General features: G+C 47.4%; 1 protein-coding gene across 1 annotated transcript in view; it reads left to right on the top strand.

Moving 5' to 3' along the window:
* NEO1 (neogenin 1) overlaps nt 1-15786 on the top strand; it is an 88974-nt gene that overhangs the window by 40994 nt on the left and 32194 nt on the right. Inside the window, exons 7-10 of the mRNA XM_026043624.1 lie at nt 8559-8778; nt 12999-13153; nt 13572-13720; nt 14376-14514. Coding sequence (XP_025899409.1) covers nt 8559-8778; nt 12999-13153; nt 13572-13720; nt 14376-14514 — 663 coding nt within the window. The remainder of the gene's footprint in view (nt 1-8558; nt 8779-12998; nt 13154-13571; nt 13721-14375; nt 14515-15786) is intronic.

Raw genomic sequence — 15786 nt, 5'->3', positions numbered from 1 at the left:
TTCTTTCTTTCTTTCTTTCTTTCTTTCTTTCTTTCTTTCTTTCTTTCTTTCTTTCTTTCTTTCTTTCTTTCTTTCTTTCTTTCTTTCTTTCTGCCTTTTTTTTAAGATGCAGAATGTAACAGCGTGGTCCGTTTTAGCGTGATAACTAACATGATGACTGGCAGCATTTCCTTTGCCAATATTATTCACAACCAGGGACGTGAATATTGACAGAAGTGGGCTTAATTTGTAATTGATCCTAGCCCCATGGTGCAGGGGAAAATATCAGATTGGTTCAGTCTCGCACCGGAGGGGACCAGACGTGGGGATATGGCCTTAATTGATTCCTTATATTTCAGAGTTGCTAAATTATACAGCAATAGCAGAGACAGCTGAATGCCATTTGGAGAACAAGAAAAAGAAAGGAAGGATTGATTTACAGTTTGCTTGCACATGTCATGGGATTTGAACAGCGGAAGCGACGGCCGTTCTGCTCCCGTTAAGTGTTTTTCCGGCAGTGTTGACAGGGCAGCCTCAAGATGCCAGTAGGTTTTATATCACAGGCAAATCAGTGCGCTAACAAATAAATCCCGTTTCCATTTTTAATACCTGCACTTCAGGTTGCCTCAGGTCAGTATTGACACGACCTGAGAATTGTCACTGTTGCCGCTGCTGTAGAACTAGGCCYGTGTGACGTTTGCTTGAGAGGACGGTTGTCAACCTGCTCCCTCCATGCCCCCAAATTGGGGGAAATCCAGGGGTTTTGGAGCCAAAGTCTTTCAAAGCCAAGCGGACGCTGACGGCTTTTCCTTGGAGCACACTTGTGCTGAAGGTGCTGAAGGAGAACAAGGAGGAAAAGCCAAGTCCTTCCCGGGTCTCCTTCGTCCTCCCTTGAGTCACAGACAGCAGCGGGTCTCAGCAAGCGGTATTTCACCCGCTGGAAAACACTGAAAAAAAAAAAAAAAAAAAGCCAGTATTTTTATTAGTAGCGAGCCCCTAAAGAGGCTTTGCTCCAATGTGACATATTTGCTCTTGCACCAAAATCATTATTTTCCTGTTATGATACAGGGTGGTCACGTTATGCTCTGCCTCAGCCTCTGCTGCTCTGGGAAGCTTTTGGTGGGAGCAGGAATTCCATTTCTGCAGGTTCACGTGGAGACGGCAGCCTGCACGGGCGCGGGCTTGGGTGTGTTGGGGGCTTCTTTCCTCTTCCTTTATTTTCCTACAGTCTCGTGCTGGGAGGGCACGGGGCCGTTCCCAGAGCCCCTCGGGAAGCGCTGGGGCCGGCAGGGCCGTGCTGGGGCAGAGGGCAGGGGCYGCTCACCGCTGCGCCCTGCGTCAGCGCCGGCCCTCGCGCCTCTTGCCGATGCCACGGGAAAACCCAAATCGTTTCCTCTGCACCCCAGCGCCTAGCAGGGAGCTGGATATGGGAGGAGTAATCTTTATCCGCGTGGATTTTATGACTTCCTTTGAAAAACAGGCTCGTTATCAGCAAACGTGTTTGTCACTATGTTTATGTGCTCCCAATTTACTCTGTGGCCGTTTTGCAGCAGGGTATTGAGCCAAAAAGTCGGTCGCGTGAGTTAGGAATTTATTTGTATATATTTTTTGCAAATATGCATTGGGTGAAGAGCAAATAACCACTCACATGCCCAGTGGTAAGGCACGTTAGTTTAAAGCAATTAAAGAAAAGCAGCAACAAATGTTTTTATTATCTGCTATAGGCAAAAAAAGTCAACATAAGGTATGTTTCTAGGTATCTCCATTTCATTTTTGAAGGTAMTGAGGGTTTTGTTTATTGGGGTTTTTAGTGTTTCTCGGGATGGGATTGYGCTTGTCCACGTGTGCTTGAGATGAAGAGGATGCAGAGCAGTGCCAGGGTCCCACTCTCGGTGCTCTCCCTCCTTGGAGGTGGCCAGAGGCAGTGGGACTCAGAGCCTTTGCTCACCGTGTTCCCTGCGATCCTGAAGGTCTTTTCCAACCATGATGGTTCTGGGACGCCAGGATTCCCTCAGCACAGTACGGGTGGCTGTCGCCTCCTCTGAACCTGTTCTCTCTCAATCTCTCCCTTTCCAGCTTTGAGCTTTTAGGTGAATTTCCACTTTTCCAGAAACTTGAGCCGGTGTTTTTCCATCAGGATTTTGGTGTTGAATTGCCTGCTGCGGTCACAAGTTGGGAAAATGCTGCAGAAATTTAGAGCATTGCCTTTAATAAGACTGTTTAAGACTAAGTACATGGAGAAAAAGTGCCCARGTTTGAAAGTAGCTGGTGACTGGGGGCTCTCCTTGGCCTGGTGGAGTGGGAATCTGATCCTGTTGCCATTTGAGCAAGTCTGAAAAACCCATTCCTTGAGAAAGGAATGGGTTTTTCTGCCCCCGTCCTCCTCGGGGCAGAACGTCTTTATGTACGATGGCAAGCGGCATTAATGGGCTTGCACTTCACCACAGCAAATAACCGTGTGCATTTTAATTTGAGAAACAACCCCAAGAAGGGGCGGCTCTCCATGGGGGTGACCACAGGGGTGCTGGCTGGTAGGTGCGGGAGGAGCGAAGGCCGTTTCGGGAGAGCCGTGCGGCCTCGGTGCTGCTCTCATCCTGCTGGCGTTGCAGCCCGCTCCGGGTTGGGTGTCTTTGGATGCCATGAGGGAGYCTGTAAAATCTAAAATAAAAAAAGGGTCTCTGAAGTATTCCAGCCTCTTGATCTTGGTGCAAGTTAAATCCTTTTGCTGCTGGAGCAGAGGAAGAGAAACACTGCCATACACTAAAGCACAAATTTAGGAACACAGAGCATTAGATGAAAGCAGGAGAAATGTTTCCAATTCCAGATTACCTTTTAGGAATCAGATAAATGGCACTGTACATGAAAAAATATTACTCTTCTTGTAAACACTGTTATCTGAACACCCCAATTAAAAATAAACACATTGGTACCTGTGAGATAGTTTTTTCTTGTGGTACAGCCTTGAAGTTCTTAGAGCGTTTAGAGATTGGAATGTCTTAGGTCATGTTTTTCTAGCCAGTCTTTGAGTGGAATAATGATTTGCTATAATTAGTTGCTGTAGTATGTTCTTCTTGCTGAAGCCAGGGATGTTTTTACAGTTAAAAGCTGTAAAATCTATTTGGAAGTCTTTATAGAGAGAATTATCTTTTTTTTCTGTATTAGTTTATGCTGACCGCGCTGGGATGCCTCCCGTTCCCCAGTTGGCCCCATAAGGGTTTGCTCTTGGCTTGCTCTGTCTTGCTCTCCACTTGCCGCTTCATCTTGTGCGTCCATGAAGGAGCAGCAGAGCCCTCTGGAAACACATTTCCCTGTCGTCCCTTCAGGGCCACTTGAACATGGCCAACGCTTTCCAAAACGTGTCCAGAAAGGGACTCTTAAAGCATCTATGCCCCTTCATTTCCCGAGCTTCGGCACTGCTTGGATGCAGTCAGCGGGCGTGTAGTGGTTACACTATACAGGGCCAGGCACGGGGAGCTGGACCCATCCCAAGTCATTCAGATAACAGCGGCAAACCTGAAAGCAGAGGACATTCCTGATCTGTTTTCCCTCCGTCTCCCGTATCCGATGTTGTAGCTGGAATGTGGCAGGAGGAAGCAGCGAATGGGCCAACAATGTGCAGCAGGAGGCAAGCCAGCGGGGAAGGGAGGAGAGAACGGAGGGGCTGGACAGCATGGAAAGTATTTCCAAGAGCTGGCCGGCACACAAAGCGTTGTCAGCTGGGATGGTGGCCGAGTAGTTTTCCACAGGTCGCCGCAGCGTCCTGCTGCTGCCGGGAGAGTGGGGCCAGCGGAGCCAGGGCCCTCCTGCCACCGCGGGAATGATGGTGCCGTGCAGGGCTCGCGCTTCCATGCCCCCATAGRTGTTACCTCTTGGACCTGAGCAACGCGACGTTTTGTATCTGGAAGATGAGCATTGAAGTTCGGTGAGAAGCCACCACCAACTCGCAACGCCACGTGCTGAATTCCTGTGTGAAGTACATGTATGGCAAGTGAAAAGCAGCCTTTAGTGGAAAAGGGGCTAAAATCGGGACTTTCTCTGGCCATCTCATCCCCTTGCTGCATTTTGGGGTGCCAGCATTGACGACACATTTCAATAGTTGAATAGTTCAAGCGCTACCTGCAGTTGTCCAGTCATTAAATCAGTTTTTTTTTTGTTTTGTTGCCCAGATTGCAACTTAAGTATTAGCAAATTCCTTGTGTGAAGGAGAAAAAAGGACCGGTTGAATTATTCCACTTGGAATTTAACTTCTTCCAGTCGGCTAGATGCCGAAAGACCAATCAAGCTGCTTCCCTGGTCCAACGGTCAGGAATTCAAATCCCCTTGCAGCATTTGCCGTTTTGCTTCGTAGCCACATTAGTTATTTARCCTGCGCGTGCCCCTCTCCAGCCCTGGCCGCGGCGGAGCCCTCCTTGCCGGCCCTTGATTCCCCACTTTGCTGCAGGATTCCTTGGCAGCACTTCCCCTCATCCCCTGGGAAAAAGGCRAGCTTGGAGGGGGTCATGCATCAGCATGGGCTGAAAAGATCAATGTGCTGTACGAGTGCCTAGCGTGCAGCAACCTCGTCTTTTCCCCCCCGTTCTTAACCTGCCGCTCGCTGAATGAGCCCGTTTTGTGCTGTTTAAAGTCCCGAGGTGAATGCGGAGCTGTCTAGGAATTGCTCTTTAAGGGCCATGCTGGAGTAGAGGCGCTTTATATAGAGCAATGAAATGCATATCAGGAGGAAAGGGCTCGTTGTGCGCGTTGCTTGTTACATCATGCTTGAAAGCTTTAGGTAATAAAGCGGCTCCCTTATTGGCAGTGGAGCTAATTTCAGTGTAATTACTCATTGACACGGCTCTGCGCTGCCGAGCAGCCCGCTCACGGGGCGCTCCAAAAATCCCTGATGGCCCTCGAGGCGTTTTGAGGAAGAACAAGAGGAAAAAAGGAATAACCAGGTCTCGTAAATAGGCTGCACAGCCCTGAGCAGAGCCCAGCCCCTGCCTTGCACACTCGCTGCCTYGCGCAGCCCGCGGCTCCCTTCTGCTTTCGTGCACCGTGTGGTTTRTTTTTCACCCCTGCTAGTTTTTGTAGTGGTTGACGGGTCCGGTCCGCCTGTAGTGCTGTCAGCAGGGGTGTTTCTTGTTCCTCTTGTCGTGTGTGGCTGTGACTTGGTTGCTGGGCAGTCCTGGCAGCTCTGCCAGCCTCTTCGCCTCGATGTCCGCACGGTCGCCCCGTGCTGGGCACACATGACTAAAGGCCGAGTTGGATCCTTTTCATTGTGTAGGAAGACAAGTGTATGAGCATGCAGGATGTGATTTAGATTAAATAGATGAATTAAAAGAAAAAAAAATCATTGGATTAATGTATTTTCTGAAAGGAGTGTTATTATTTTGTTTCATTTCTTTTGGGAAAATATTTGTATTGCATTTTAACATGGTAATTTCAAAAGAGAGGTAAAATGCATCTCTTGCGTCAAGAGCTTCAAACAGCTCCCCTGGAAATGTCATCAGGACACATAGGAGAAATTGAAATATTGATTCATACAAAATAATGGGGAGATGGGTGCACTGCTTTGTGAGCTAGAAGGGGTACCCTGGGCAGCTGCCGCAGTGGAGCAGGGCAGTCTAATAAATGTCTCTGAAGGTTTCTAAGTTCATATAGTGCATGTTCTTTTCCACTAATCTTCCTAGGGATAAAACAACTGGAATGGTTATAAGGAGTTCCTTAGCACCTGTGTGTTGCCCTGGGTATTTTTAAAGCTGTCTTAAGGCCCTTTTCCAGAAAGGAGGCACTTACCATGTTGAGTGGTTTTAAGCAGCAGTCAGTTCTGGAGGTCACCGAGAGGGTGCAGAGGATGCTGCTTCAGGAGGCTTTTGGCTGAGGTCTCTAAACAGGCCCAGACTGTTTCAGTAACAGCTTCCACCCAGATTGCTCCTCAAACTGTGCTGTGGTGTTAAATAATTAAATAATGCAATCACCTAACAGAAGACTAGGAAATTAGAGCTCTCTGCAAGCACAGAAATAGTCAAAATGAGATTTAAAGAGTACTGAAAACGTAACATTTGAAATGAAATGCAAATCAATTAAGCAGACACCCTGGGAAGGATGCTGCAGGCTCCAAGCACCAGGGAAGTGTTTTGCAGAAGGCAAGAGAACAAAGAAAACTGCCATGATTAAGGCTCAAGTCCAGGGGAACTATTAATACTGGCTGAAACATAAATGTGGGAGAAGCCTGGCGCGTGTAAYGGGAGCCGTGTGTGCAATCAAGGATGCCCTTCGGCGTGATACAGACTTGGCGCTCTGACGACCACGTATAACGTCCAYGTCCTGGGAGCAGGCTGCAGCGCCTTGGTTGTGTTCCTGTCCTCCTCGCCTCCCTCGGGACCTGCCGCGCGAGGCTCGACCTGGCTAAGACGGCCCTCGACGGCCAGCAGCCGGAGCACGTTTGTCCTGTGGTGGTAGCTGTAGTGCTGRCAGCTGGGGCTGCCTCTGCCCGGGTCCCGAGCTGCCCCTCGGGCAAGGGCTGCAGGGAGACGTCGGGATCGCCGTCATCCTCGGTCACGGAGATGGCCTCGCGTGCAGGGCCCGCTTCGAGCGCGGAGGAAGGGCCGAAACTTGGCCCCTTTGGGTAGGAATCTACTCAACTGGACTAGAGAACAGGGCAGATTTTGCAGTGAAATTAATGGTGCAGCCTGCTGATTGGGACGGGGGGATTTTGGAGAAGCCCTCGTCGTGGCCCGTGAGCGTTCACGGAAAGGGTAGCTGGGGAGCAGGGTGTTCCTGACTCCCCCCTTTTGGTCTTTGTTCCCARGCTCAAGGCAGGTATAGTCCAGGCCTGGGAGACCTACAGAGTCCTCYAAAGACAGAGCTGTTGGAGTGGAAAGTTTTGATTTGAGTATCAGAGCGAGGAGTATCAAATCACATTAATTGAAATGTGATTAAATTGCTGACCGTATCTGTGCTGGTCGTGCTGGCTGCTGGCCTCAAGAGATACGTGCTGCTCTTCGTGGTGGTCTGTAGGGTGTTGTGGCCCACCAAGCAATGTCCTTCTGTCCCCATTATTCCATTGCATCGTGCAAGTCTCGTTGATTAAAGCAAACTTTTTGTTCTTTCGCCAGCGACAGTGGTTGCCTAAGAAGTAGAAATGGAAAATGAGAGTTCTGCTAGGTCAGGACCTACATCTGGGGTGACTTTTTGGTTAACAATGTTTTTTAGAATGTAAGTTAAAGCTCTTAATGCTAAACTCCTGCGTGTAGTGGAGATGTTCTCAGCGGTTCTGCCAGATTTTCCCGGGGTTTGCTTGTTTAAATAACTTTCTCAATCACCAGTTTTGTGTCCAATGTCCTTCTTGTCTACCGTGACACAAGTTCATACATTCTGGGAGTACTTTAGGTGGAGATACTGCAGCTCACAACATAGGCGGTACTTGTCCTGATCTTCCTTTTGGAGACCRTCTGAGCCACTTCGGTTGGTGTCCATAACTAACGAGCAAATAAATGCACTGGGCAGCGTGGGCTCCGCTGTGGAAGGCGTCGCCATACAGCTCAAGCCTGAGAAACGGCTAAGACTCTCCTTCAGCTGGAAAATTCGTCCAAAATGCACTTGACCTGCCCGCGTTGCCAGTTGTGCTTCCCGTAACACCCTGTGATAACCAGGACCCTGCTCGGATGCAGTGGCGACAGAGGGGTCTCCGCAACGGCATTTGGAGGACGGCTCTTGGGCTGTCACAGCTTTTGCTCGAAGCCTGCCAGCGTTTTCATGCAATAATCCTCAAGATGTAGCCGAGCTTTAAGCCAATAATGCAGGAAGACATAACCTAATGCCACAAAAGAAGTCTGTGAGGCCTTGGTGCAGTGTGAAGCAGGAGCTTGAAGWGCCTGTTAATGTCTTAAAATGCTGCGTGTGAGAGGGAGGAAGAACGCTGATGGGAARAAAATACTGACATTGATGGAAATTAGGAGGGAGCCTCTATTTCCCCCAGCATATGATGCTTGTCAGCATGTCCTGGCGTGGGCAGCAGTAGGGCCCAGGCAGCTACGATGTGAACCAGCTTCAGCTTTCACTTGCACAACCTGGATAAGTTTGCTCTCCTTTAATGAGTTTTGAATGTTCCATCTGTCTTTTTTTATGATTGAGAACAGTATAAATTAGYCCTGCATGGTAATGAAGTAAAGTAGAAAGTGGGGTCTGGATGTGTTTCTGGAAAGAAAAAAAAAACACAGTACAAGTTTTTATTTGTAAATGTTTGCTGTCCCTTGTGGTTTACAAAGAAATGGAAGCTTTGCTTGCCGTCGCTGTGTCCTGTTAGGAGGACATCTCTTAATCCTCAGTTCCACCCTTCCCTCCCCCTTGCCACTTCCATTACAGTGGAGATTTGGTCTGCTTGCTCTGCAGTGACGTGTCCTTGAGTATCTCCCATTAGTTTTCAGTAGTTACCTTTGCCTGCATGTCAGCCTTCAGTTTAATGGCCTTTTTTGTGTGTTCATTTTGTTTTGTTTCCCATCGTGGTTTTATTTCTTTTGTTTTTTTTCCCTGTTTTCTTTTTTTAAAACCGTGGTGATGTTTGCCCTTCATAATCCCCAATGTTTGCACATGCCAAGATGTTGCCATCCCAACATTACCTCCCACTTCACTGACCAGTGCCACTAATGACCATCTAGCACCAGCAACGACTGGACCGTTGCCTTCAGCGCCACGGGATGTGGTGGCCACCCTGGTCTCCACTCGCTTCATCCGGCTCACGTGGCGGACGCCCGCATCCGACCCTCAAGGAGACAACCTCACCTATTCCATCTTCTACACCAAGGAAGGTATAAACAGGTAATGAGCTATATGCACAAAATGGGTTTTCTTTCACGGACGCTCTTCCTGCTAGTTTTGAATAGGAAGGCTGTAAGACTTGAGCCTTTAGTGCCCCAAATTATAAGGGCTGCAGAGCCTGAGGGGGTGACTGTTTCCTTCCCTCCTGCCACCCTCTTCCTGCAAATGATGAATGCAAATTTATTTTTAATGTCTCCACTTATATTAATCACATATATACCTGATTCATAGAAAACATGCTCTAAGAGCAGGCTTAAATAGCGTGCTGTAAAAGCCTCCTCACAGGCACTGTTTGTGCATGGCACTTTGATTGACTGCAAACACTTGCTACCTGCTTTTAGCAGACTGCTTAGGAATGAAAGGCGTTCCCAGGATTAACGGCACTTCAGGAATCGTGATGCCCTGTAAATGCCATTTACCAGAGGCACATAACCCGCCGCCAGGTAGCACACGTGCTGCTGGGCATGCAGCAGGGCCTGGCTGCTTGAAAACCACCTCCATGGGCTGTGGTTCTGCAGCGCAGCCTGCGGCRGGGGCTGCACCCATCTGAAGAGGCAAAAGCCAACGTGGTAAATGAGAGGGGAAGATGGAATGGAGTTTTGCCTGAGCCCTGTAGTAGTGTCTGCTTCCTTATTTCTAGGCTCTTATGAGGAAAGTYGGCAAAAGTCTGATGAGTGGGAAGCACCCACTGAATTGGTCTGATGATGCTTTGTAATCCCCAGGCTAAAGCGATTCCTGTGCAATCAATAAATTACCTATAAATTGTGCTGAAGAAGCCGAAATTCCCTCTTCCTGCCTAGCTTCCTGGGCCAGCTCGCTGGAAAGGGGCTCTCTGTGCACATGTGTGTGCCTGGGGGATTGATTTTCGGTTGTACTTAAGTCTGTAAACATTCTTTTAGGAAGGATCACAGAAACACAGGTAACTAATTGTGTAGAGATGAAATAAATACTTTTTTTACTTGAAATTTAAAGGCATAGGAGCAGTAAATAATAGTGTAAGAAAAGACACGAGTCATCAATCTGTCTATACTGCTCTGTTTGACTTTTGAACATTAAAGGGTGCTTTTTGCTTGGTTGTTTGGCCTTGGCGGCGGGGAATAGTTGTTATAGTTATTGAATTAAAAATTAGATGAAGWTACCATATATGGCCAAGCTGTCAGAAGACCAAAAATTTCAAAGTGGAGTTTAGATGTACAGCTCTCCTTCTTTCCTTGTGGTATAAAGTACTGCCTGAATGGTTCTCTGCAATCCTTGGATAAAACATGGTCGTCTATATTTGCACGTGTATCATCTCCTCATACTGTAATACTTCTGCCTACGTGGCTCATTTTTGTTGCAGCATTACTGGATCCTTTTAGTAATCAAAGCGTTGCTGTTTTCTTTACCTGCATTTGGGCAATGATCTAACTAGGTATTTGATTTACTTACCTTTTAACTGGGCTTTTAGAGAAATGAAGGAAGACTTGTGCCGCGTGGAGTGGCTTAGCTGCCTGTTGTGCTGTATCCGTTAATGGATCCTGAAAGGGCTTCGGGCAGCCGTTCTTGTGTTGGGAATGGCATTCTCGTCTCTCTGGCATGCCAGGTGGGCACTTGGCCAGGTTTGGGTCCCAGATGTGATTTGGCCCCCACTGCTTTACATCCGTTATAGTAGCGTTGGTTTGGGGCGAGGAGGCACACATAGAAACACGGCAAGTGCTCCTTTGCTTTGCACTTTGGACTTGTTAAATGTTAGAGACGCTCTTTTAGTGACAGAATTGCAGGAGYTGGGGAACATCCCATGGGTTTTCTGTCATATTCTAGAAGAATTCAAGAAATCTGATAGAAAATATCTTGGATAGACAATATAGATCAGATTGGTACCTTCATTCTTCCGTTCTATATTGCACATTGAAGACAGCTCTCCTGAGAAGTGTCTGTAAGTGTTAGTCCTCTCAAACTTCAGAGGACCACGCAGGCGGGAGGATTCAAAGAGCTTCAAGTCTTTTAAGACCAAAAAAAAAAAAAAAACAGCTAAGAGAACCAGTATGAGATGGTAAATTATGTGTACGATATATTCAGGCAATGTTAAAGCCACTGTTGAGCATGATAGGCCTCAAAGAGCAAATCAGCTTCAATGCTGTGTAGTGCTGCTACCRAAACGCCGGGCCGAGTGCGTGCCAGGCCTGAGCTCGAGCAGGCCAGCGTGAACGCTCTTTGCTTTGCAGTCCTGCCCCAAAGGTTGCCTCTCTGTCAGCATGGCTTCAAAGTGCCCGTTTCCAGGTGCCCGCTTGTCTCCCTTCCCAAACTGTGTATTCCGGTACTTTATTTCCCTTAAGTACTCGGATCGGTAGCTGTTGGAAACCTTACCAGTAGTACAGAGCTTTTTAACTGGGGCTCAAGCTGGAAGGCGTGAGAAGGACCGTGCTGTTGAGGGGGGTGTAGAGCTCTTGGCGTGGACCATCGGGCGCGCTCCCTCTTGCACCCACCCGACCCRCTCGGGCTCCCTTGGAAGGAGCATGAACGCGAGATTTATGTGGCACTTCATTAGATTAATCTCAGCCTATCTTAAAGGTACTGTTGGGATGGAAGGCAGAGCTCCCAGTTATTACTGAAAATTGCCCCACTTTGACACATCTATGCGGCTTTTGATGAATGTTGTCTTTCCATTAAAGTAATTTGGGGGTTTATTTGTAATTGTAAATAACAGCCTCATATTGCTGTGTTTTCCTCCCCTAGATAAAATCAGTGAGTGCCTTTACACTCGTGGTACCAAATACTTTGCATGTCAATGAGCGATGGATGCGGTTCCGCAGCTGCGGATCAGCTGGCGCTCRCGCTGGCTTTTCAGAGACCCCTCGTTAGAGCTACAGAGCATCTTAAAGGGAGCTAGTGAGCCGAAACTGTGGCATCACGCCGACAGATGCTCACACGTGCTTAACTGGAAAAGATCCTGTGGAAAATATCTTACCTTTTTCCCTGTTATCCAGTTGTGTTCTGTAGTGAGCGTGATGCTTCTTCAGAGGGTCTCTTGCTACTCTATCAGCTTCTTTTTTATATAAGATACTTTATGTCAGAACAAGAGAAATCTTTTGGGGACATTTTAAATTCAGAACGTATATAAAGATATATGTATTATATATAATTCAGAACAGGGAGGTTGTTCATTCAAAGGGGAAAGTTAAAGCAGTTGAAATAAATTAAGCTACTTGTTGGGCCAAAATGCCACTGGATTTCCATGATGGAGCCTATTCTGGAGAAGCGTTTAAGCTGATGTCTAGTCCCAGGTAGCACGCTGCTTCCCCGGGGGGGGGATCCTCCGTAGCGCAGGGATGAACGCGGCTCCTGCCGCGCTCTGAAGCCCGCGCCTCGACAAGGGAGGTGGTGGATGGCAGGACCAGCAGCTGCCCTGTGCCCCAAACCCAGGGGCTGCAAAGAAAGCCTGGGGGTAGCTCATCAATCTCTTAATCTTCATCCCAGTGCTGAGTGCGGTAAGGAATGATCAGGTGCCCTGAAGCACAGTTGGAGACCTGGCGTTTGCCCTGCCCGAAGCAGCAGAATTCCCCCTCCTTAGGCGCTGGGGTTGAGCTTGGCTAAAATTTGAGCAATCGTCTTTCAGCTGCAGACTGTTCAGACGGGCAGACAGGCCGGGCTCGGCCCTGGTGCTGCCCCGCGCAGCGAGGGGACCCGCCGCCACTTGGGTGGCACCGGCGGCGCCGCCGGCCTGCGCCCTCGCGGCGCCCTCAGAAATCCARACATCAGGGAGGAACTAAGGAAAGTTGGGAGGAAAAGGGAAATGGCAAAAACAGCTTCTTAGAAAACTGTACAGAAAGGAGCCTGGCAGTATTAACAAAAAATGCTTTCAATCGAGCCAGACAGTGTATACAGTTCTTAAATGTTTTTTTCTTGTGGCTTCGGGCTAGGGGGGTAAGTTGCCCCTGTGAGTTATTGTACGTGTGACAAGAATAGCAGAGAAACTACTTCCATCTTTAGTGCATATTTTTTCAAAGCAAAGTTGTAAGACCAGAAGCAAAAATCAGCTGCAGAACCAGCAATTTTGGCAGGTTATCAGCACTCTGTAATCGGCGAGTGGAATTAAGCACATCATTAACACATTAGATCCGTTCAAACAGGGTTTCAACATTAAGTTGATTCCAATATCAGCTACTCTTTTATCCCCCTCCTCCAAGTCCTCTTACTAATCAAGGGTTGTTTCCATGTCCAAACCTTTTGGTTTCCTAAAGGGAACGAGTGGAAAACACAAGTCGTCCTGGAGAGATGCAAGTGACCATCCAAAACCTGATGCCTGAAACAGTTTATGTCTTCAGGGTGGTGGCCCAAAACAGGCAYGGCTCTGGAGAGAGCTCCGTCCCCCTGAAGGTGGCAACACAGCCGGAGGGTAAGTGATATTGCTAATTCTTATTTTTGTGGTAGATTTTCTTCTTTTTCTTTTTTTTTCCTCCCATTCGTGCCTGTTTTTTTCCAACAGTAAGTTGGTCCTAACGAGTAGACCTTGTTAGGAAGGTTATTTAGTCATTATTTTATAATAAAATCCGAAAGCAAACAAACAAACAAACAAACACCAAGCTTAAACTCAGCCTTAACAAGATGCACTGTTCATGCTCTGTTAAGATCACAGCGGACCAAATAAAAGTCTGCCCTGGGGAGCTGCATCTCTTGCCGTCTCCTTTGGGAAATCTGGGGTCACCTTTCCCCCCGTGTGTATCCAGGCGTGATGCCGACCTGTGATGGGGAGGACTGAGGTGCCCAAGACGTCGTGGCTCGGCCGGGTGACCACTTTCGTGCTTGCCTTTCAGTTCAGCTCCCTGGGCCAGCCCCTAACATTCGCGCCTATGCCGGCTCGCCCACCTCCGTCACCGTCACGTGGGAGACGCCGCTCTCGGGCAATGGAGAAATCCAGAACTACAAGCTCTACTACATGGAGAAGGGCCAGGCCAGCGAGCAGGTACCGAGCCTAGCTCTTGCCGTGTGGTGCGCACTGCCATCAGCAGCATTTCTGCTTYGATAGTGTTTTTATCTTCAGTTTCAGGAAGGGGTTGGCCAAGCCGTCATTTTTCTGGCATACAGAAATACTGAACATTAAAAGTCCAGTTGCCACCTGAGAAATAATCATAACTTTGGGATAATTAACCCCAAGCTCTTAATTTTGCATCCAGCTGTGCATGAATATTATTACAGCTTTTAAGAAAAAAAGCTGAGGGAAGCTTTTTGCTTCTCTCGAATAATTTTGTTAGCATTTGAAATAACGTTGACATCACTTTTTGGAACAGGAAATGTGTTGTATTCCTCCGAATATTCCTCGGAGTTCTGCATGCCATTATGGAAGATATAATAACAGTTTTGACTAGCAGAGCACTTTGCCAGATTCCTTGCCATTTACAGACCTTTAAACCACAGAGGTAGAACTTAGTTTTGCAAGTCCAGACTTATTCCCTTTAAAGATCCTGGCTGTGCATAAGTGAGTTTAAGTGCTGTTTCTGCAAAATGGTCTTGGTCTTCTTTCTGCCCTTGAGTGTTACTGTGCTGAGGATCTGAGCCACTTAGGAGAGTTACAGACCTGCTTCTGACCTTGGCTTGTGCATGTGTTTATTTACGAACAGGATGTTGATGTAGGAGGCCTCTCCTATACCATTACTGGATTAAAAAAGTACACAGAGTATAGTTTCCGAGTGGTCGCTTACAATAAACACGGTCCCGGCGTCTCTACCCAAGACGTTGTTGTCCGAACGCTGTCAGACGGTAAGCTGCTGCATTTCCATATTTTTTTTTAAGGAATTGTGGTTATTTCCTTTATGTGGATTGTTAATCAGAAAGCCTTTTAAATTTGCTGTTCAGYGTTGCTCTGTTTCATTAATAACATGGTTGTTGCCTGTGTCTGTGCATGCTGGAAGCTCCCCTTGAGGCTTTCTGAAGTGAATGCAGGAAAATTACCATACCTGCAGAAATATCTGTTCTAATAATGAAACAACAATGTTTGTAATTTCAACATCTGTAGTGTATTTCCTGGGTTATCATCTCTACAGAACATTCAGAGCAGACAAACTACAATCAGAAACAAAAGTATGTTGAACCCAACTAGTCCGGGTTATTTTTTATTATTTATTTTCTATAATATTTTTACATATGAGCAGACTTTTGCCTTTGGAGTATTTTTATTTTACTTGAGTGTAGTTGTATGGCAAAAAGTGTATTTTAGTTTGGACTCCAGCATAGATATTACTAAAACAGCTGTATATATTACGGAAAGCAGGAAGCAATAGCAGCATTTTCCATGAGGCAAATAACAGGCTAATGTGAGCAAATATGGATATGTGAACCATTGTAGAATGACCAGAGTTAACCTTAACTTCCATTTTTAATATAAAAGTTGAAATGCAGCTAAGAAGAGTCTGACCAAAACTCAGCCTAGCCTGTAGGCTTGGGCATTGCATGGGTGCCCAAAGCAGTTGCACCCAGATGCAGGATGCATTTACAGAGCTGGAGGGTAACAGAATTGTATCAAAGATGCGAGCGTGTGATCTCTAGTATTTGACTGGCCTTCGTGGCTCATTGTGACCCCTGCGGTGACATCTGTCTTGCTGCTCAGTGGGGTTTGTGTGTAACTTACCTTGAGTGTCWTCTGCCCCCTCAACACCCAGGCACGAAATCTCTGGGGTCTTCCTGCAGTTCCTTGTAGCCTCATCCCATCCCATCCCATCCCATCTCATCTCCCATCCCGCAACGCGCTGGGCACCCCCTTTCCATGACTTCTGTGTTGGAGAAGGGTCGTCTCCCAGCACATCCGCTCCCATCCACTCTTTCCTTTGTTTCAACAGTTATTCATTTAGGCAAGAACTTCCCTCCTGTCCCGTTGTTRCATAGGATCTTGGGAGAACTCCTCCTAAAGGGAGGTCTTTGAGGACCTCCCTTTTAAACAGTGATATTTTATCTTTGCATAATTCTCTACATCTTTATAAATGCTGTGATTTTTCATAGCTTCAGTTTATTTGCCAGTAGAGGAGTCTGGCTTAC

The sequence above is a fragment of the Nothoprocta perdicaria genome, unplaced genomic scaffold, assembly GCF_003342845.1.
Source record: "Nothoprocta perdicaria isolate Ctin4 unplaced genomic scaffold, notPer1 scaffold_332, whole genome shotgun sequence".
NCBI classification, from domain to species: Eukaryota; Metazoa; Chordata; class Aves; order Tinamiformes; family Tinamidae; genus Nothoprocta; species Nothoprocta perdicaria.
Note: the sequence above shows the minus strand (reverse complement) of the source record. Positions and strands in the feature narration are given on the sequence as shown.